The following is a 21,297-nucleotide window of genomic DNA, read 5'->3' as shown; positions in this document are numbered from 1 at the left end:
TCGGGGCGGGGCCGAGGCGCCTCATTTGCATAGCGCGTTCCCGGCTCCGCTCCGGCCCCCCGCGGCCCCTTTCCGCGACCACCCGGGGCCCTGGAGCCCCTCGGAGGCCGGCCAGGCCGCCTGCCCGCTGTGCATCGCCCGCGGGGACCAGCAGGGAGGCAAACGCAGAAAATAGAATCACTCGCCATATCCTAGAAGTTGTCCTGTGTGCCGAGGTTTATATATGCCCGTCAACCGGCAGTGGATGCTGGGATGTTCTGAAGACCTGCTCGCTAGGCCACGCACGGAGGACTTTGGTTCCTCATGGGCCCCGCGCCCGCCTAGGGGAAAGTCCCCGGACCGCCGGCAGAGAGTGCCGGGCGCTACCGCGCCCCCGCCCGCCGCCGCCTCACGCCTTTCTCCGCCGAGACGCCCCCGGGCCGAGCGGGTGAGCGCGGGGCGGGCTCTCGTCACGGCCACAGACACGCAGGTAGCGCGGCAGGCGCGCCAACAGAACGGGGCTCACTCTCAGGCCATCCTCTCTCTTTTGCCGCACCCCGCGGGCCGGCTCTCGGCTGGGTGGTGCCTCCCGGCCCGGCACGGCCCTGCGGGCACGGCAAAGGGCGTGAGGGGGACACGCTGGTTCCCGGCGGTGCAGAGCGGGTCCCACACCCCCTGCTGCTCACACCCGCTGGGCTCCAGGGGCCTCCTGGCACGCAGAGTCATTTAGGTTGGAAAACACCTTTGAGATCTTCGAGTTCAACCTTTGACCCAACACCATCTTGCCAACCACACCGTGGCACTAAGTCGTCTTTCCTTAAACACCTCCAGGGACGGTGATCCCACCACCTCCCTAAGCAGCCTCTTCCAATGCTTGGCAATCCTTTCTGTGAAGAAATTCTGCCTATTGTCCGAGCCGATCATATTCAGCTGGGGAGGCACTCTGGGCAGGGCACTCACCTGCCTGGAAAGGCCTTCCCTCCTCCCCTGTTCCCGGAGGTAGCAGGAGGCCGGATGAAGTGCTCTGCATCACGCAGAAGGTCGTGGTGCACCAGCGGGGGGGTTCGGTGGCACAAACGCTGACACAGCACCGAGTACAAAGCACACTCCACCAGCACAGTGGGCACTTACCCAGGCTGTACCCACCCCCGGGATCCCCTGCTCCACCACCTCTGCAGAGAAGGCTAGTCCCTGCCACCAGTGGTATTTGCCCCCTTTAATTAGATTTGCAGGCCTAAAGTCCCACGTACTAACTATGCAAGATGCTGTTGCCCTGCTGATAAACTGAATTGATTTCATAGGCAGTGCCACTCTTGTGTCAAGCCTTGTGCCTCTCGTGTGTCAAGCAAATAGCACATCATCATGCGTGACTGTGGAATAAAGCCCTCTGCTGCACTACAGTCATGTCTGGGTGTGAAACACGACAGAAGAGCACTGGCAGAGATCCCCAAAATGGCATAAAATTTAGGCATCTCAGACAGAAAATAAATGGTTTATTGCCGTACCCAAATTATCTTTGTTACTTTACCTTAAAAGCTCCCAAGCGGCCCAGAGACAATGCTTCCTTCTGCTTCATTCTGTCTTGGTATTTTTGAAGTTCCTGTGGCAAGCCCAGGTCTGGTGTCTTTCTCTTTGGTTGAGCCCCAGACATGTGGCCTACATGGAGACATAGTACAGTTTGCAAACCCTGTGAGTTTCCAACACCTGCTGTTCCTCTTCCAGCAATATCTTCACGCTGATCTCTCTGCAGCCATGTCAGAGCCCACACTAGGCAGAGGAGATCAGTGAGCAGAGCAGGGAGCACCTCTGAAGAACTCATGGTGGCAGCTCTGACTGCCTCTCATGAGAGCCCTGAAAGGGTGTGCAAGGGGCTCAGAAACCACCTGGCTTGAGTTGTTATTTCGGTTGCTGTCTTAGCCCATTGAACTACTTGAGTGTCTTCCTTTTCTCCTGTGATCCTGCATGTGATCACCTATATGTTTATGGGGAAAGAGAGATTTCAAATTAAAACACTATATCAAAGAACCCATCCCCAAAGAAACAACTAAACTGGGGCACAGCTTTATAAAGTCTTGTTTTCTTGACTGAGAAACTGTGATGAAATGTCAGTGTCCCAGTTTCATCTACTAAAAGGATACATGTAAAGCTCTATGAAGCACCTGCTATACAGGCTGAAGACCACAGTCAAGCTTGTGAAGACAAGCCGAAGCTTGTGTAGTGAATGATTTATGCTTGTTTTTCTTTATTGGCCCTAAAACTGCACTATGGCACCTTAATGATTTGAACTGGTTCTATGCATATGTGAACAAAATGGTCTAACTTGTAGGTTATGGTAAACGTTGGTCTTCAAATTTGTTAGTAGGAGAGAATCCATCCAACATCAAACTTCTCTTGCCTATAGGTTAAACCAAGCTGACACACCATGATCTAGTGGTCCAGAGACCGAGGAAAAAAACACACATTGAAAGAATTTTGATGCTGTCTTTCTCTTTCACTGGGCAAATCTGCCCCCGAGCTTGTAAGTTGCAAAATACGGAGAAAATAAAAGCAATATCTGTATTTTTTAAGTTTTTCTTTCAGCTAGATGTTGATTTTTGCAATGTTTTTGCATAATGTATAATATGCCATGCTCTTTGTTCCGGTAACAGTAAATAAGTTGTGTTTGTGTATGTGCCTTCTAGATGGCTCTGTTAGTTGCCACTGCCACAGCAAAGGTACTGCCATTAGGTAGGTTAAGCATTTTTAGGAAAATGCTGTCATTAAATGCTATCAGGATGCATCAATTTTTAGTCTGTGATTAATTAACACTCACTCACAGATGAGCATTTAGAAAAACGGGTTTTATATTGATATCTGGTAACAGTTTCATATATGTTACAGGCTAATTATGAAAATGGTGCATGATAATTTCTGAGCACTACTGCCCATTCCTAAGGTAATGGAAGAATGAGTTACAGTGGTTACCAGCTATGTATTTTCCTCCTCTAGTAACATTCCTAAAAAAAGTATTGTTCAGCTCCAACATCTGAGCCTGCAGCCCTTTAAAGTTTTCATTGCCACTGCCAGTCAAGTAACATTAACTGTTAAGCCCAAATGGGCTGCCAAAGGACTTCTTATCAATGTAGAGATTAATTGTATCAGGCAAAAGATATTTTGTCACTAGTGAGAAAACTGATCTAACCAATGGATTTACTAAATCCTCTGATGTTTTACATTTTACATTTCAAATCCTCCAGTGTCTAGCCTGGACAAGAGACAGCTGAGAGAGGATCTTATCAATGTCTATAAGTATCCAAAGGAAGGATGTCAAGAGAATGGACCAGGCTCTTCTAGGTAATATCAAGAAATACGACAAGAGGCAACATGCAGAAATCGATATATAGGAAGTTCCACCTGAATACAAAGAAGAACTTCTTTACTGTGCAGGTAACCAAAGACTGGAACAGATTGCCCAGAGAAGTTGTGGAGTCTCCATCTCTAGAGAGGTTCAAAAGCTGTCTGGACACAATCTGTGCAGTGTGCTCTAGGGGACCCAGCCTGAGTAGGGAAATTGGACCAGATGACTATTCACTGAAGTCCCTTCCAGCCTCACCTGTTCTGTGATTCTGTGATTTTAACTGCAGCTAAGTTCTATGTTCAGTCAGATGCTGCCTAGATTTTGACAGCAGTCTTCCAGCCTAAAGCCTCCTTTAGTTTGGAGTAAATGCCACATTTCTCATTATTTTGGGGAAGAGAATGTTTGAGAGGCAGGAATCTATTAATCTTGTTTAACATTAATTTTTCTCACAATTACAACTGAATAATAAAGCAAATGTAAACTCTGTTCTTGGGAAAAAAAAAAAAAAACAAACAAAAAACAACAACAACAACAACAACAACAACAACAACAACAACAACAAAACACCACAAAAAAACCACCTGTACATTGGTCATATCCTAGTAGTAAAGGATAATGTTACTTTTTGGTAACTTGGAGTAAGTGATGGCACTGAAAAATTTGCTTAGCAGAAGCACTGCTAGAAAACCCCTAATGTGGGTGATTTGGTACTACAGGGTTATTTTGAAGATATGAAATTACTCTCTGTTGCTATTTGTGGTAACTTTTCAGTTGCACTAGAAATTAATCATTTTTACTAGGTTAGGATAAATAGATTTCAAAGAAGAAAAAAATCCACACTAGGAGGGAAATAACATGAAGCTTTCTCCTAGTCATTGCAGAGTTGTAATGACATATACAAAACTCTGTCCAAGTTTTCAGGGGAACTCTGAAATTCATAAATGGTAATCATAGGCATGTAATTACCCCATTTTCACATACAGAGTGGAATTCATTTCACTGACATCTGTGACAAGAGACCTGGGCCCCTCTTACAGTCAATGGAGACATTTTTAGAGCAAGACCTATTTATACTAAGATTCTCTCTCATTTCACATATTTAGCTGAATAACTCCCACCTTTATTTCCTGAGCTGGAAAGAAAAATTAACATCTGCATGTGGGACAGTATTATGAATGTCCTAAACTACCACCTACTGAAACTTTCTGCAGGTGCACTGCCTGCCCTCATTTCATAATCTTGATTACAAAGGTGCACTTGTGTATATTTGTTCCTCACAAAAGGAAGAAGTAAGAATGTGTTTTTTGCATACCTGTGCTGAGAAGCAAAATCCCAGAAATGCAGCATCCATGTCAGTAGGTACCTCACGTGAGAAGACATTAAAAATCCTTTCTTTATCGTGTGCAAAAGGGTCTTGGCTCTTTTTCCTTAAATTCGTGTGGATTCTTGCATTCTGGAATGAAAGAGGATCAGGTTTCAGGGCTGAGGCAAGACAAGAAAGGTGGTTGTTATGTTTGCAGTAAGATTACCTTGTTACCAATTCTAACTTGGCTTCTATGAATATCATCTGCACACCTCCCGAGGTTTTTCACATGGTGACTGGTTGTAGAGCTGGAAACCAAATCCACTGATCATTTCTGCTTTATAACAGTAGCTGGGGAAGAAGATTTACTGCCTGAAAGCAGTTTCCTAGAGTGAAAGACAGGGAAGTGTTTTCAGACACAAGTGGAGAGATGCATGTTATAAATGACAGGAAATTTTCCATGTGGTGCTGTCATTGCAGTGGGCAGATGCTGCCCCTCAGCTGATCAGCAGTGTCCCCCTTCTCCAAAGAGCTGCAGTCCCTCTGCCAGCCAAGCCTGCTCCACAGCACCTGTGAGAGGCTGGCGTTGTCCAGCTACTGCTGATTTCCAGAGGGCCTTCCAAACAGAGCTGATAGCCTCAAAAAGGAGCAGTGTGGCACTACTGTAAACAAAGTGACAATGTGTCAGTATGCTCTGATGAAAGCAATGAAGTCATATGGAAGTTAATTTCTTAACATGTCCTGCCTTGGGCTACTGATTTTTCAAAATACTTTTTGCTGTGGAATTAAAGTATGGAAACTGAATGCGAAGAATCCTAAAAAAAATTTAAATAGTTATTAAAAAACAAAGCATGGAGTAAATTTAGTCTGCACTTTTTACTCCCTTTTTCAGTCTGCTCATGGTGAAATAAGGAGAACCTATCTGCTTAAAGAAAAAAGTTGAGCAGGATATTGTGGCTGCCCTCTTTCCCATGTTAATACAAGTCAACTGGTTACTAAGTCAGGTTCAGATCTATTTTCCATGAAAACCGGGGTTAGTTTAGAGATATATAAATAAATGTAAATAAACTGGATATAGGACCTCTCTGTATTACTTACCCTTGGTGGACAACTACTGAGATATGTTTGATGCAATACACCCTAATATCACATCCCTGTGTATGTCAACCTCAAGCTGACAGTTTCCCACTTAGCAGAGAGGGTTGGTGGAAACATATGAGCATTCTGCCTGTCCATCTCTACAATTTTGGAGAGGTTTTGCTCTATCATGCCTCTTCCTATCTCCAGATTATTCTCACAAGCAGACAATGAAAGAAGGAACATAGTTGGGTCTCAGAGCTATCTATCAACCTCCAAACTTGAGCCCAATATATCAAAATACTCCTGTGCTTGCTCCTAGCCATTTTGAGGCATGAGCAAAGCAGAGAATTCAATCTGCTCTTCTTGCTTTCCTTTCCCCTGAGGCTTCAAACATGCAGCAAGCTCAGGCTTCTTTTTCCTAGGGAAATCTGGTCCAGTGCCACTGCATTCTTAAGGTTCCTTAAATTTTAAATTTTTATTTTAGCGTTTGAAAGCAGAAGACAACACTTAAATTCAGAAATCATTAGCTATTCTCTGCTGTACCTTAGATACTGTTTCCCCATAGTGACAAACAGCAAGCTTTTAGCACAGAAACCACCTGTAACAAATGTAATTAATTATTTTCTTGGCTATTTCTTTACTGACAGTGCATGCACAGTTTCTTGTGAGAAAAAAAAAAGTTATGTCAAGATGTTGAGTTTAAATTCATACCTAATAGTAATTAACATTTAATTTTAAATAACATGTTAGTTTTGAATGAACTTTTTTGCTTTATTTTTTCTGCTCTGTCATGGAATCTCCCATTTCTTAGCTTTATTTCTTCACGAGATGGCAGAACGTTACACCCATTCAAACTAACTGTAAGCAGAAACACAAGCCCTCAAAAGAGCCAACACCTTTCTCAAGAATATTGTATCAATTATAATAATCCAGGTCCTTTTCACTGGCATACAGGTCCTTTTCACTGGCATACTTTTTGCCTGTACACTAAGTATTATCTGTTAATATTATAACAAAAATTTCTATATTCAGTTACTTCAGTTACTCAGAAGTGACAGCAATGAATGCTACACAGTAAAGTTTCAGTGAATTAGTGCAGATGGAAACCAAGATAACCAGGTTATTGCCACTTCCTAAATCTATTTGTGCAAAAATGAGACAAGTAGTGAAAAATGATCCGAGGCTTCATTAACCTGAGCTGTAACAGTGCACAAAAACCCCAACAAAACAAACAAACCAGCTGGTTTTACAGGTCTTACACTGTAAATTAAAACTGTTCATTTTAAGATGAAGGTGCTCTCTTAAGCACATGAACAGATAGAATTACAGACTTCCTGTTTTTTTGGCCAGAGTGACATCAGTGTAGTGAAGGATGTTTCGAAAGTACTGCCTACAACTTTGTTTTCATTCATTTTTATGACTTTGCCAACACAGTGCTGACTTGGGCAAAGCTGACTGACTGCACCTACAATTACACAACAGCTTGGGCATAGACATATGAATTGAGCCACGTAGAACACCTGCTTAATAACTGCGTGACTTGAAAGTTAGGAATGTTTAAATAGCTCTATGAATTAGGGACTTGAGAAAATAACACTTGCAGACTGCCATCGTGTGAGACACTAATTTTCCTGTAGGACTAGCCATGGAGTTATTTGGAGCAGAGCATACAGAGATGGAATCACAGGAAAAAAGGAGTCTGGCTGGGATCCTTGGGAGGCCCCCAGAGCAGACCCAGCTTCACAGCCACATCAGGTTGTGTCAGGCCTCCTCCAGGGAGGCTGGAAAAATATCCAAGGGTGGAGATTATGCAACTTCTGTGTGCCACCTGTGCTGCTGCTTTACCACTACCCCAGACCATGCCATCCTGAAATGCTGTCTACAATTTACTATGGGTACTCTTTTAGTGCTGGCTTAACTACAGGTAGGAATGTAAGACAGAAGGAAGTCTGGGGATTTCAATTTATTTTTTCTTTTCAATTTTATTCCTGGATTCAGTCATCTCTGATTGGGTTTTGTTCATTTGGGTTTTTTTGCTACATTTACCATAAGCATTTTCTCTGGAATTTTTTTTAATGCCTAAAATATAAATGAAACAATGCAAAATATACAGGTCTCCTCAGAGTGTTTAAAGACTCGACAAAATTATTTTTTTTTCTTGATGCTTACCAATTATTATTTATGTAGTAAAGACCTGAAAAGTCTCTCAAAGTGGAGCTGAAATCTCGCCATTTTAGTATATAGTCAAAAAGCATAATTTAACTTTTGTTTCCTGCTATAACTGTTGCGCCCAACATTTGATACAAATTCTGCAAGGGGCATGGGAAAGACAGGATACTCTGTCAGATTTTGGAGATCTGCTGTTCGGCGGGTGGGTTTTAAAAGGCCTTATTTAAAATACTCTTCAAATTATTTCTCAGGATAAAGATGTCCCTCAGCTTCCCTAAATGATCCCTCATGACAGATCCTCATTGCTGTTGTTTAAGGATAGCTCAGTTGTCTCTCGGTGGGGCGGGAACAGTTCCGGTTCCCCCCGCGGGATCCCGGGGCGCTCACGTTCCGCGGGGGGCGGAAGCGCTGGAGGTACTGGCGCCTTTAAGAGAGGCTCCGCCCCCCGCGCGCGGGGCCAATGGGAGCGCTCTACCGGGGAAGGCGGGAGAATGCGAACCCCTGGCAGCGCCGCCGGCCGCGCCTTATAAGGGCAGGGCCTGGCGCATGCGCGCGGCGGGCAGGGGCGGGGGCGCCGAGCGGGGGTTTGGCTCCGGCGGCGGCGCCGCGGGAAGGGGCGCGCGACCCGCGGGACCCGCTGAGGGGCGGCCGCACCCCCGGCCCGGCCCGGCCCGGCCCGGCCCGCCGAGCGCTCACCGCCCCGTGCGCCTGAGGCCGCCTGACGGCAACGGGGCGGCGGCAAGGGGAGCAGGAGACGGAGAAGGAGAAGGGAGCGGGGCCGCCGCAAGGACCCCGTGGCCGGTGCGGGCGGCGCGGCGGCGGCGGATGTGCTGCGGGCGCGGGGGGATGATGCTGGCGGGGCCACAGCTGGTGGCGGGGCCGGCGGCGCCGGGCGGGGAGCGGGCCCGCCTGCTCTCGCTCTACGTGCAGGACTACCTGGAGTGCGTGGAGTCGCTGCCGCTGGACATCCAGCGCAACGCCTCGCTGCTGCGGGAGATGGACACGCAGTGCCAAGGTGGGCGCCGCCGCGGGGCACCGGGCGGGGACAGGGGACCGGGGACAGGGGCCGGCCGCCAGCCCGCCGCACATGCGCCCGGCCGGCGGAGCCGGGGCCGGGGGGAACCTGCCGGGGTTTCTCAGCCCCGCGGGGCGCGGAGCTCCCGGTCGGTGCCGAGGAAGGCCGGCCCCTCGGCGGCGGTGGGGCCGCGCTGCCCGGCGCTAGGCCTCGGCCCCGCCGTGTGCGGCCGCTCCGCCCCGCCCCGCCCCGCCGGGCAGCCCTGTGTCGGACCGGCGGCGGTGCGCTGGGGGCGGGTGCGGAGAGCGGCCTCCGGCAGCTCCTCCCGCCGCGCGGGGCCGGGGGCGGTGTCCCGCGGGGCCCGGCACACGGTGCACCGCACGGCGGGGGCGGGGACACGTAAAGCCAGCGGCGTTCCTTCGGTCTGGGGGGAGACTGTGCGGCGGGAAGTTGCCCCAAACCTCATCCAAAGGCACGGCTCCTGCGGAGGGCGAGCTCTGTGCCCATTACAGAGCTCGCGTCCCGCGGAGTTGGCAGGGCAGGTCGGTGCCCGCAGCTCCCGGCCGGGCCCTGTCAGGAGGCAGGAATTGATCCCCTGCAGTCGGCACTGGAGACGCCTCTCCCTCCTAAACGTGGGCAGGGGGACCGTGGGGACCCTCAGGGCCTCTCAGACCTTGAAGGGCCACCTCAGGAGGCAGCTGTTGTGAAGGGATTCTTTCAATTATCTTTCTAATTACCCGAGAAGACACATAAGAACAGGCTTTTGTAAGTTGCCTGGATTTTAAAGTTTAAACGGCATAGACTTGCCTGCAGCATTTCGAATTCCTAGTCAAGGCTCTTTACCTTCTGATCCATGGTGACTGGCCAGCACTCCTCAGCCTTTAACAGATTAAACATTTTCTTTAGACTCTCTCTTCTCTATATATTTATCCAGCCACGAATACAATACTGGGCCATATAAGAAGTTTGTTGCTAGTTTTAACCAAAACGATTAACAGTTTTAAAAAACGACAGAAAATCTTCAAAACCCCAAACATAGGATAAAAATATTTTAGACGCAAGTCTGCAAATGTAAGAGCAATGCCGTATTATTTCAGCTAATTTAAAAGGTAGTGATGGTCTGTGGAGGAGGGGAAAAGTCACTATTGTGCTTAGAAAACAAATCGTATTAGCTTTTATTAGCTCACCAAGCTTGATCAGATTATCTGTAATGAACACTTGGCCCTGGTTTGGATTGGAGGTGTTTTTGTGTGGGTTTTTTATTTTTTTTTTTTTTTAATTTGTTTGGGTTTGGTTTTTAACAGAGGTTTCGGAGCTGTTTATTAGAATGTATGAATGCCTTGTCTAATCTTCACAAGAAGTCTGGGTGGGAGATAGTGTGGCTGTAAAATACTATACTCTGGTTGTGCCTTTCTTGTTCAACAGCATACAAAGTACCCTACTCCGTGCTTTTCAGGAGCTGAGAGGAAGATTTTATTTAATTTTATTTCTCTTGTCAGGATAACAGGCAAGTGATGCAGCTGAAGGTCCAGGGAAACAAAGCTTCTGGTTTAAATGGTAGCTGGAATGCTGATACTGAGAAAATACAGGCTGACTTACTGGACAGGCAGAGTAGCGGTTTCTATCTTACCTTAGTGAAAGTCTGGAGCAGAACAAAATGCAGTCGGCTCCTGTTGTCATACAGGTTTCAGAATTTATAGTAAAAAGCAGCTGTTCATGCTTAAGCTACTGTTCCAAGATATCACCAGGAAAAAAATCACTAGGAATGGTGTTGAGATAACAAGCTTGAATCGTTTCACAACAGTGCAGACAAATTCTTTTAAAATGAAAGCAAATTATTTAAATGCAGGTCTTTAGGAAGAGGTAGATTTTACTGCATAACTTTTGCTTTAGAAGTAAATATTTTAGTACCATTTATAAACTCCCTTCCTGTTCAAATAAAATCCTAAATTCTGACTGAACCAATACTGTACCCAACACTGTACCTCAAGTTTCACTGTCAGTTCTTCTAATTATTTCCTTCTCTGTCCTTTATGTGTAGATCTAGTGTAACATTTGGCTTGAAAAAATACTATTTTAAAATCCAGCAATATAGAGCAGCAGAACACACACTAAGACTGATTTATAAGACATTTATTGAGCTCATATTCGGGTTCATTAAACTTGCTTCTTAGAACTAAATTTAACGAAAGATTCACGGCAACTCATGCGGTTAATTTTGCGTGACTTGGAAGAGGGAAAGCTTGGAAATCAAACTGTGAGCCACTCATTTCCTAGTTGCTTAAAAATATCTTATGATGTGCTAAAGAGAAGGTCACCTATTCTGAAAAGTTCAGCCCTGATTTAAAATGCAGCTTGCTGTAATTTGTTTTGGTAATAGGGAAAGTATTGCGGGGTGTAAGTTGATTTTCATTCTGATTGTAAATTTGCTATTATGTAACTTCAGTTGTCACATTCCTTTTATAAGTATGTCTACTTGAAAATGTAATGCCAAACCTTGAGATGAGTAAGAGGGGAAGGCAGAGGACCTGGATAAACTAGTTCTGGAGTGTTATATATCACAATATAGGACAATTCTATAAATTTCAGGATTCCTCATGTGATAAAATAAGCTGTTGCTTTGGCTTGTTGGCCAGGGTTTTGGAATTACTGTGGTAAGGACTCCTCTTAAGAGAAATTCCTCCTGTTTCAGATGGAAGGAGGATCTGGATTATCCAGGCCTCAACAACTATAGTGTCCTCTCCCTTGTGTTATCCTTTCTTCTTCCAATGGCTGAAATAAGCCTACTCTTTCTTAGAACATGGGAGTTTTTTCTTGCAAGAGATTGTGACCTTAAACACTGATTTGATGACTACATGCACTTGAGTGATATAGTCAATTTAACCCAGTGGGGTATTCTATAATTAAGATTTATACTATTTCTCATCAGTTAGAAATATATCTGTTTTCTTGAGCATGTTCCATCCTATGTAATTATTCCTATGATTATCTTTATTTTATAGAAGCGTTAAAAGAAATAGACGATGTCTACGAGAAATACAAGTCAGAAAACGATCCTGTTCAGAAGAAACGCTTGCAGCAGCATCTTCAGCGTGCACTAATCAACAGTCAAGAACTTGGAGATGAAAAAATTCAAATAGTTACTCAGATGCTAGAACTGGTGGAGAATAGAGCCCGTCAGATGGAAACACACTCGCAGTGTTTTCAAGATCTGTCTGAGAACGAAAAGCCTCTAGAAAAGGCCAAGATGGAGTCCTGCCAGCCAGAGAGATCCTCCCGGAGACCCCGTCGCCAGCGCACCAGCGAGAGCCGCGACTTGTGCCACATAGCCAACGGCATCGATGACTGCGATGACCAGCCCCCGAAAGAGAAAAGATCCAAATCTTCCAAGAAGAAAAAACGCTCCAAAGCCAAACAGGAGAGAGAGGTTTCACCTGTAGAATTTGCGATTGATCCCAATGAACCAACTTACTGCTTATGCAACCAAGTGTCTTATGGCGAGATGATAGGATGTGACAATGAACAGTGTCCTATTGAGTGGTTCCACTTTTCCTGTGTTGGACTCACGTACAAACCAAAGGGGAAATGGTATTGCCCCAAGTGCAGAGGAGACAATGAGAAAACAATGGACAAATGTACTGACAAATCAAAAAAGGATAGGAGATCGAGGTAGTGAAAACGATTTATGTTTTAAAGAGTTGCTCCTTTTATATTAAAATGTTTCATTTCCAGAGAACGTTGTTTTAGGAAATGCGTAAGACTATGCAATAATTTTTAATCTATAATATTAATGGAGTATTAAAAGCTGTTATACCTTCTGTGATCTTTAACTTTCTGCACTGAATAACCAAATAATTGAAACAGGGTGGCTTCAGACCTTTCACAGAAGACATTACAAGCAGATGGCGCTTGGTTTCAATTTAACCCCATTAGTATTTTAAAGAAACTTGTGAATCCTGAAATAATGGTGGTGGGAAAGATACTGAAGAACTTCTCATGTTATCGTAAAGGGGTTGAAAGGCCTCACATCTCTGCTAGCATCTTAACAACTGAGTTTGTTCTTTATCCCAGGTTTTACATTTTCAGTTTTTGTGTTAACATCACGCATTTGGAGTTAGGGGTTTTGAATTCAGCTGTAACTGTAAAAGTCTTCCGAGCTCTAAGCAGACCTCTCAAAAGACTTTCATATGACCAGTATGTTATTGCAAGGAAGAAAATACCACTAACTTAAACTTTACTTTTTTGCCAACATTAAACTCTTGTCTTTGTGACTATACTTGGGAGTCAGTTTTTGGGTATGATACAATTATGGTGTATATCTTTTTGATAATAGGTTTTGTCAAGCATCCTGATGTGGTCTTTATCATTTAACATGATCTCTCTGTGAGCCTTGAAGCCAAAGAAGGAGCCCTTGAGAGGAGGGGATATTAACGTTTCAGGGAACAGGAAATGTGATGGAATCTTCATTATAATCAATCTGTAGAGAGCTGAAATATGACTGGTATTCTCTGGAGCATAAACTTTGCTCTTCCTTAAGTAGTGTTTTTATGTGCACGTGGCCAAACCTGGGTTTAGGCACAGCACATGGACATGGGCAACTACCTAAAAAGCCTGAAGGCAAAACCTTTCAATAAAAAGTTGATAGGTAATTAAAAAAACCCCATAAGCACGTATGGCACAGAGCCAATAGACAAATCCCAGCAGGTTTCTGACAGGCAATGTAAGAGCATTGTGCTGAAGTATGCTGGTAGTGTCTAAACACTACTTGGGTGGTAGTGAAAAGTGAACTTCCTCACCCCCATGCCTTAAAGAAGGTGAAAAAAAGATGACCACAGCTGTTGCTGCTCCTTTGCAATGGGGGAAGTGAGTGAGGTAGCAAATCTTAGTCATAGGGTTCCTGCTTAGCAGTGCTCTTGAGACTAGAATTGGGATGGGCTCGGCAAGGCAGGCAGCAGCTCTGCAGGGCTGGCTGTGAGTTACCTGTGGGTGGGCTGCAGGTGCTCAGAAGGTCTCAGTAGGTCTCTGTCCCTTGCTGCTAAGGTTTCACTTGTCAGTACAGAGGGAAAAGTGACACCAACTCTGGCCAAGGCCGATCAGAAAGCAGTTGTGCTGAGCTGAGAGCAGCCCAGAAGGCAGGCAGATGAGCAAAAGCAAGCTGGGATGGATGAAGGCCATGAGAACTTCCTGCATCTCCACTAGAGGGCCGTGCCAGCTGGGGCTTGAGGGTGGAATGTGCTGTGCAGGGCATAAAGCCTTGGTGCTGTCAGACCAGATGGCACAAATCACTGCACACCATGCTCACTATTACAAGGTAAGTAACATACCAAGCCTGTTTCCTCAGATATCATCTGATTCCTTAGCAGGCTTGAGCATCTGCAATTAGTTAACATGTGCCAGGGGAGCGTAAAGGCAGAGGTTTGAATTTTTGCTCTGAAATTGTAGGTTTATGAAGTGGAAGAGTGCTCCAGTAGGGAGACCCCTACCACAGTAAATAAACAGTTCCTGCAGGAAACTCCTGTAAGGGCTCTGACCATCAGTAGGGTAGGATAGAGGGTAAGCCTTATCCTTACCTTGCTTTCCAGGCCTACTGGCTGATCTCAGGTTGCAAAAATAGTCTTGTGGGACTGGATCATGGCTATTGATGACGAATGATCAGAGCAACTGTTGGAGATAAGTGGCAGTAAGTTGTCTTCTGAACATTTGGCTCCTTTTTTTTATTTGTTATGGCATAAGGATTTCCAGATTTCCTTCTTGAGAAGATTGATTGGAAGCCTTGAGTGAGGATTATATGAACATCTAATGTTTACCTATAATGGACATGCTCCCTAGTATAAAAAACAAACATTGCTTAAGTAAGCACTGAAGTTGCAGAACAAAGTACAAGTGAAATTGTAACTATTAATGTTAATTATCTGCAAAAGTATTGCTTGAAATTGTACTGGACCAATCAAGAATACTTCTTTCCAATGTAGAGAGGAAACTGGGAGCCTTATATAATTGTTCATCTGAAATAATTGCTGAAGTAGGAAGTGTTTGTTGGGGTGTTAGAGAAAGGAAATTTTAGATTTTGAAAGTGGTCCAGATAAATATCTCTAATGCAGGGATGCTTTCTTTTATGCTAATGACCCTTCTAGTAGTGAATAGGAATTCTCCAGTCAAGATGGTGCTGGAGAAGTGGCACTTGCTTGGCTTAATACATGAAATTGTTCAAATGTAGTGATAGTTCAGTTTATACTGCAAATTTAGCAGCATGTCTCAAATATACTGAGTGCTTCTGCAATTATTTATTTTAAACGCTCTAGCTAATCTGTTGTTAAAACAAACATGAGGAAAGATCTGATGTTGTTTGGTATTTAGCCTTTCACCACTTTTTTTTAACCAAACCTAAATTTTGTGGGTTTCTATCCATTCCCATAGAAGATCAATGGTAATTGCTGAAGATGCACATAAGATGCTAATATGAAATCAGGTAAGTAGAGAATTCTTATGTTGCTTTTTAATGTTGAGTTGCTTTTCTTAAAGGGATGAACCTCTCTAGTGAAGTCAAAATGAAAAGTAAATACTGTTAAACAGTTCATCTTCAAGATATATATTGAGTCTCATGAAGTAAGTCTCTTGGAAAAAATTTCTGGGCAACAAATACTTTGGAAGTTGATAGAAGTATATGTGACTACACAGTTAACTGCTTTCTCTTTTGAAAATTAATGCTGCATTCTAATTCAGCCTAGTTACATCTTGTTTTCTTACAGCTTTTGGGAAAATGGTGCACTTCTAAGTTTTCTTTTTGCCTTTGTTTTGAAGTAATGCAAGTTCATCAGTAGCAAAAGGTCTCCATAAGCTATTTAAAAGAAACTATACTGGAGCAAGACTGTTTCTTGATCATTGTCCTGTGGACTAGTTTGATTAATTTTGACAAACTAAGCTTTAAAGCAAAACACAAATACACATAAGAGAAAGCATACTGTTTTTAAAGCAAAACAAGCAATTTAATACTTGCCATCTATATTATAAGGCCATCTTGATATCTGCAGCACTATGATAATACTTCCATATTTAAACTAGTTTTAACTGTATTTCCCTGCCAAGCTTTAACTTGCAGGTTTAACTTTAAACAAGCTTTAACTTTAACTTTAAAAAAGCTTTAACTACACATCCAGAAATGGTAATGTGATACTGACATGTCTTGAAACTGGTTCAGAATAGAGGTAAGTGAAATGCCCCTTCCCTGAATTTATATAAGGATTTTGTTTCAGATATCTTTTTAGAGCTGAGGTGGGCCTTTATAAAGAAGATGGCATTTTGTAACCTTGAAGATTCTTAATTTAAAAGTCTCTAACTTCAGCTTTAAGGAAACTGCTATGGTTTGTCTGAATTCATACTTAACATGAGCTGTTTGGCCGCACCAACAGGTTAAGGGCTTGGAGTTCTTTCTCCCTCTTATCTGCATTTATATTTCTTTTACTAAGAGGTCTTTTCTCCAGTAGCTCTGCAAGTCTTTGACATTGACACCTCAGACTGAAAAATATATCACAGGTCTTTGCATTTGATCCTCTGAAGTTGATGAGCTTTCACTCAAACCCACAATTGTTTTTCTGTCCAATGCTAGTTAGGTAAGACATTTTGCTGTTAGTGGTAGAAACAGATGTTAACATGCAAGTCTTTAAGTCCCACACTTAGTGTAGAAGGGAAAAGATGTATTTTTTTCCTGTTATCGTGCCTGTTTTATAATACATACTATGAAAGAGTTGAAAGGAGTTTGAAATTCTCTCCTGTGTCAATTTGCTGATTACTCTGTAGTCTTTGGAACAGCTTGAAGATTATGCAGTGCCATTACAGCTGGGCACTAAACAGTTGTATTTAGTGAAAATTCTGGAAATTTTTTCATGAAGAGAAGCTGTCAGTTTTTGAATCCAAGTCTCAAGGTCACATTAAGATCTCATCTGAATCCTTTCTAATTTTTTGGTCAGTAAGAGTTCTAAAAGCTAATTTTAACAAATTTTGCATTTTTTCCATTTACCTTGTATAGAGCAAGTTCAGTTTTGAGTCAGTCATTAATGTTTTAACTGTGAGTATTAAACTGAATTGCACTTCTGTTCCATTGCAGCTGTGTTCCAGCAGAGCATTACTGGCTACAGCATGGCCAGTTTTGTACTTCTCAGAGATGCATGTCATGCTTTTGGGTTTTTTTCTTAAATACACATCAAGAGAGTTGTAAGGAGCACAGACATAGATTCAAACTGCAATTTCTGTTTCAAAGGCCTGCTTTCCAGAATAGAGATTAGTGTGTGCATAGAAAAATAAAATCCTCCCTTAAAGCTTTCCTTTCATATACTTACAGAAGGCCTTCACTGAAAATGGAAGAAGAACTGGTGAATGAATTTCACTACAGTAATTAACTGTGCACATTAAGATTAGAAGAAAGTTACAGTTTACAGTTGAAGGAATAGAGGGGAAGCAACTTGGGTACTTTTTGGGTTGAATGTAGCGTGATTTAAGAATCTGGAAAGGAAACTTTCGTCTCCTGAGCAAGAGAAGAAAAAGAATTAATTCTAGAACCTTTGATACTAAAGCAGAAAAATTAGGATTAAATCCTGCCCCAATTTGAGTAAAATTCTATTGAGCAGAGTTCTACCCAGCATACTGATTTCTAGCTTCCTTTAACTAAAGCCTAAAAAAAGATTAAAGCTCCATGGCAACTACTATCTTAACTCCTGACAGCCATAGTATAAATTACATCTTGGAAAAACCTAATACTGAAAAGTTTTATTTAGGTCACCAGTCAGGCTAGGAAATGGAAGGCTTGTAGATACCACCCCAAACTTCATTTTGTCCCCCTGTGGTATCAGTGAGGCAGAGATTTTTGTGGGAGGCAAATTGGATGCATGTGCAGTATGAACAAAAATCTGACAAGTTTTAGGTATGTAAACTTGTTTCATACTTCTGGGGGAAAGACTGCAACTTACTTCCAACTGTAACCTTCAAGTAAGGAATACAGCAAGGTTCAGCTGGGAGACAACAGCCCAGATAGGATCAACGTGAGGTTGTCACAATACCTGCATTTGCTGGCAGTGGAGGAACAGTACTGGGTTGGGATTTTTTGGGTTTGGGGTTTTTTTTGTATGCTTGGTTGCTATTGGGGTTTTTGTTTTGTTTTCGGTTTGGGATTGTTTTGTGGGGTTTTTTTGATTGTTGGTTTGGGGGTTTTGTGTGCCTTTTTTGGTTGGTTTTGGGTTTTTTTTTTCTTGTTTATTTTTAATGGAGAGGGGAAGGAAATGGATGGAGGTTGTGAATTCATTTGCCCACAGGTGTTTCAGCTGTGCTACAGAAGCAGAATCTCAGACTTTATGGAGATACTGCTTTCTTGTTGTTAGAGGTTAACAATCCTTAGGGTATCAGTGGTGAGGGTGAATATAAATGGACATTAGAAGTCTAGAGTAAACAGAACCTGTGGTAAGCAACAACAATGTAAGCCCCCCAAATTTCTGTTTGCATGAAGATTATCTGCTATTTACTTAGTTCCATTTTCTTGTTCTTTGACTATTTTTGACCCTGTCCTCTCTGGACTATGTGTTTTTCAGGCCTTGAGAAATGTCTTTAATTGTCTAAGGAATGCTTTATTGGAGCCATTAAAATAGCCTGGTGGCTAACACAGGGAGGGACTGGTAACCAGGATCATGGATCCTGCCCTGCAGTGCAGGGACAAAGCAGAGCAGAGTGGTCCTGCTCTCCCTAGCCTGTCAGCTGCTGCTGGGCAGACAGAATTATTCCAAGGCTCTTTTTGACCTCATCAGATAGCAAAGTTCAAGTCCTCAATATTCTGTTTAAAAGGAAAAAAACACCCACAATTTCTCAAATAATACCAAGATAATATCAAAATTAAATATATACTACTCGCATTCAAAAATGTACTAGAGTTGCAGCCCACTGCATTCCTACATTTTGCCAATGTAGAATTTTTGCATTGAAAATGTTTAATGGTACCATGCCATCTATAACTGGTGAAAGACAGTATGATCAGTTTTACATGCCTACAAGTAGGATTGCTTTTGCCTTTTCCTTCAGCAGCTGGAGTTTGATCACAGTATAATGTACTTCTTCATAAACTAGATAAACTGTATACTGATGTTCAAGTAGATCCCAAGCTTTTATCCTGTGAACAGATAACAAGAACATACTCAAATACAGACAGATAGTAAAGTCTATAAGAAAAAAATTAAATATATTTTTCCCAAGGGTGTAATATTTAGATAACAAACAATTGCCAGTTGAACACAGTGAGTTGTAGAAGTTAACCCGTAGAGCTGGAACACAGGAGATAATATCACTATTACATGGCTTTTGGGAGGGCCTTAAAATATGGTAAATGATTTTGTATTTCTGAGTATCAGATCATCAGGATTTCTGCATCGGTGAAGAAATATTTGTATTTCATAAAACATCGAAATGTTGAATAATAGATGAATTTATATGGAAACAGACAGTTGAGATTTTCTAAATAAAAAATATATATTTTGGCTATGATTTTCAGTCCAGTAATCTGCAATCTAATGATAGTATGCACCAGCATGGCAAATTCATCTACAGTATGATTACATTTTATGTAGCAATAGAAGGTAAGAATAATTTTGAGTCTTTCTCCTCTTAATTGAAGAGGGGAATTTTAACAATTTAAATACTTGTAGTGACAATTTTTAACAATTAAAATATTTGTAGTAAACTGTAACAGTTCTTTTGGATCATTTTATGTAAAGAACATGCAGTAGATTTAGTGATTATCATACCAGAGTATTCTAGACTCGACTTCAGAAGATTGAGCTGCCCCTTCCCAAAGCACTGCCAGACCAGGTAAGTTAACAGAGATGTGTTCAGTGTGCACCTTTGGCTGTGCTCACTCTGGGGAGGGTCTTTAATGCATCATCTGATGAAACTTTACAGCCACAAGATTTGTTTTCCTGTAAACATGCTCCGCACTTCTGAAACCTGGTTAAGAATAAAATATGATGCTTTCTTGAAAAGTGACATTTTAAGTACATAAACTTTTCTTTAGAAAAATCCTAAATGTTTTGTCACATGCTTGTGGCTGTTGCCACAGAGAGAAAATTGGTTTGGGGGAAGCAGGTCAGATGTCTCAAATTTAATAAAATATTTTTTACTTACACTCCTCTGTCTTGTATTTAATGACTTTTCATCTGTACTTGCTGGCATGAGATGCAATAGCAGAGAAGAAAGTATCCACAGATTTCAAAGGTTTGACTTTGTGAAGTGGACCAGAGTAGCTGAGCTGCAGCTTCAGTAATGGCCAACTGTAAAAGGCTGCTAAAACTTAGGAGAATTAAATTAACTGAAAAGAAATTTAAAACTTACTCATAAAAATTCAAATCTTGCAGATTCCTCAGAAGAGGAATGTCCTGAGAGTACCCAGAAACATTCCTGCATCAATTCTGTTGCTGGATGAAGAACTAAAAAACAATAAATTAAAAAAATCTCCTCCTATTTTTGGAATATAGCTTTGAAACAGACGTTAAGTCAAAAAACTCAGTAGGAAAAAGTTGTTAGTGAGTTAAGGTCACGTTAGTATGCTTGCCACTTGGTAAGGCTCCTCCTTGAGCTTTATGGCCAAAGTAAATCTGCAAATAAAGATACATAAAATGTGCCCTAAATATAGTTCTACTTCTCCTTTTTACTAAATAAGGCACAGATTTCAAATGGAATTACTTGATGAATATTAAAACTACATTCTTCTATTTAATTCTTTTTAGCTGAAACCAAGTTCCTTAGGCTGTCTGTGCTTTCAAACATCTTTTACTTTTCCACTTATCTTAACTGATATTATTTTCTAAGAACTTGTGCTTTTCACTCTGCCCCTTTCTCGAAAGGTGGTGTGCAGACATGTTCTCCATCAGGTCCTTTATCTCCTATTCAAAAGCTTGTAACAGGTAAGATTGCTGTGAAATTTTAAATCATGGCCTTGGCAAAATACGGGATCCGCACCTAGCAGCTTCTGTCTCTGTTCAAAGACTGGCTCTATTAAAAAAAAATTAAAAGCCATGAATGCGTAATGCTCTTGAAACTGGATTTTTTTTTTTTTAATGGAATAGAAAAAATGAAGAGAAACACTGGCTTGAGCTCCTGAACTAAAGCCAGGCATGCAAATACTGAGTAATGAGAGGGCGTTAAGTTCATTCCTGTAAGATACTGCTTGTGTTTTCAGTAAAATGGCCAAATTACTACTGAATAAATCATGCAACTCCTTATCAATGAGAGCCCAACATTCCTGCTCATTTCTAGTTTCGAAGATGAGAATGTATAAGTAGAAACTAATATATTTGTGTCATTACTTGAAGTAGCAAAAACTTGGCAAGATGACTGACCATGGCTTTATCACACTGAAAGGATGCAAATGAGTGGACAAAA

General features: G+C 42.3%; 1 protein-coding gene and 2 long non-coding RNA genes across 3 annotated transcripts; 2 read left to right on the top strand and 1 right to left on the bottom strand.

Moving 5' to 3' along the window:
- Positions 1-1,503: 1,503 nt before the first annotated feature.
- Positions 1,504-5,001, bottom strand: LOC310909158. The gene is made up of 3 exons (XR_014590009.1): positions 4,846-5,001; positions 4,629-4,769; positions 1,504-1,951 (listed from the first exon to the last, which is right to left on the bottom strand). It is a non-coding gene; the product is annotated as an uncharacterized lncRNA (long non-coding RNA).
- Positions 5,002-8,693: 3,692 nt separating this feature from the next.
- ING2 (inhibitor of growth family member 2) lies at positions 8,694-13,422 on the top strand (the record flags this gene model as incomplete). The annotated part of the gene is made up of 2 exons (XM_083860873.1): positions 8,694-8,883; positions 11,886-13,422. 2 exons carry the CDS (start codon positions 8,694-8,696, stop codon positions 12,554-12,556), a joined length of 861 nt encoding a protein of 286 aa, XP_083716999.1. The 3' UTR covers positions 12,557-13,422.
- Positions 13,423-14,867: 1,445 nt separating this feature from the next.
- LOC310909253 lies at positions 14,868-20,745 on the top strand. Its single transcript, XR_014590048.1, has 3 exons — positions 14,868-14,905; positions 15,304-15,352; positions 16,137-20,745. It is a non-coding gene; the product is annotated as an uncharacterized lncRNA (long non-coding RNA).
- The last annotated feature ends 552 nt before the right edge of the window (positions 20,746-21,297 follow it).

The sequence above is a fragment of the Zosterops lateralis genome, assembly GCF_965231275.1.
Source record: "Zosterops lateralis genome assembly, chromosome: 5".
NCBI classification, from domain to species: domain Eukaryota; kingdom Metazoa; phylum Chordata; class Aves; order Passeriformes; family Zosteropidae; genus Zosterops; species Zosterops lateralis.
Note: the sequence above shows the minus strand (reverse complement) of the source record. Positions and strands in the feature narration are given on the sequence as shown.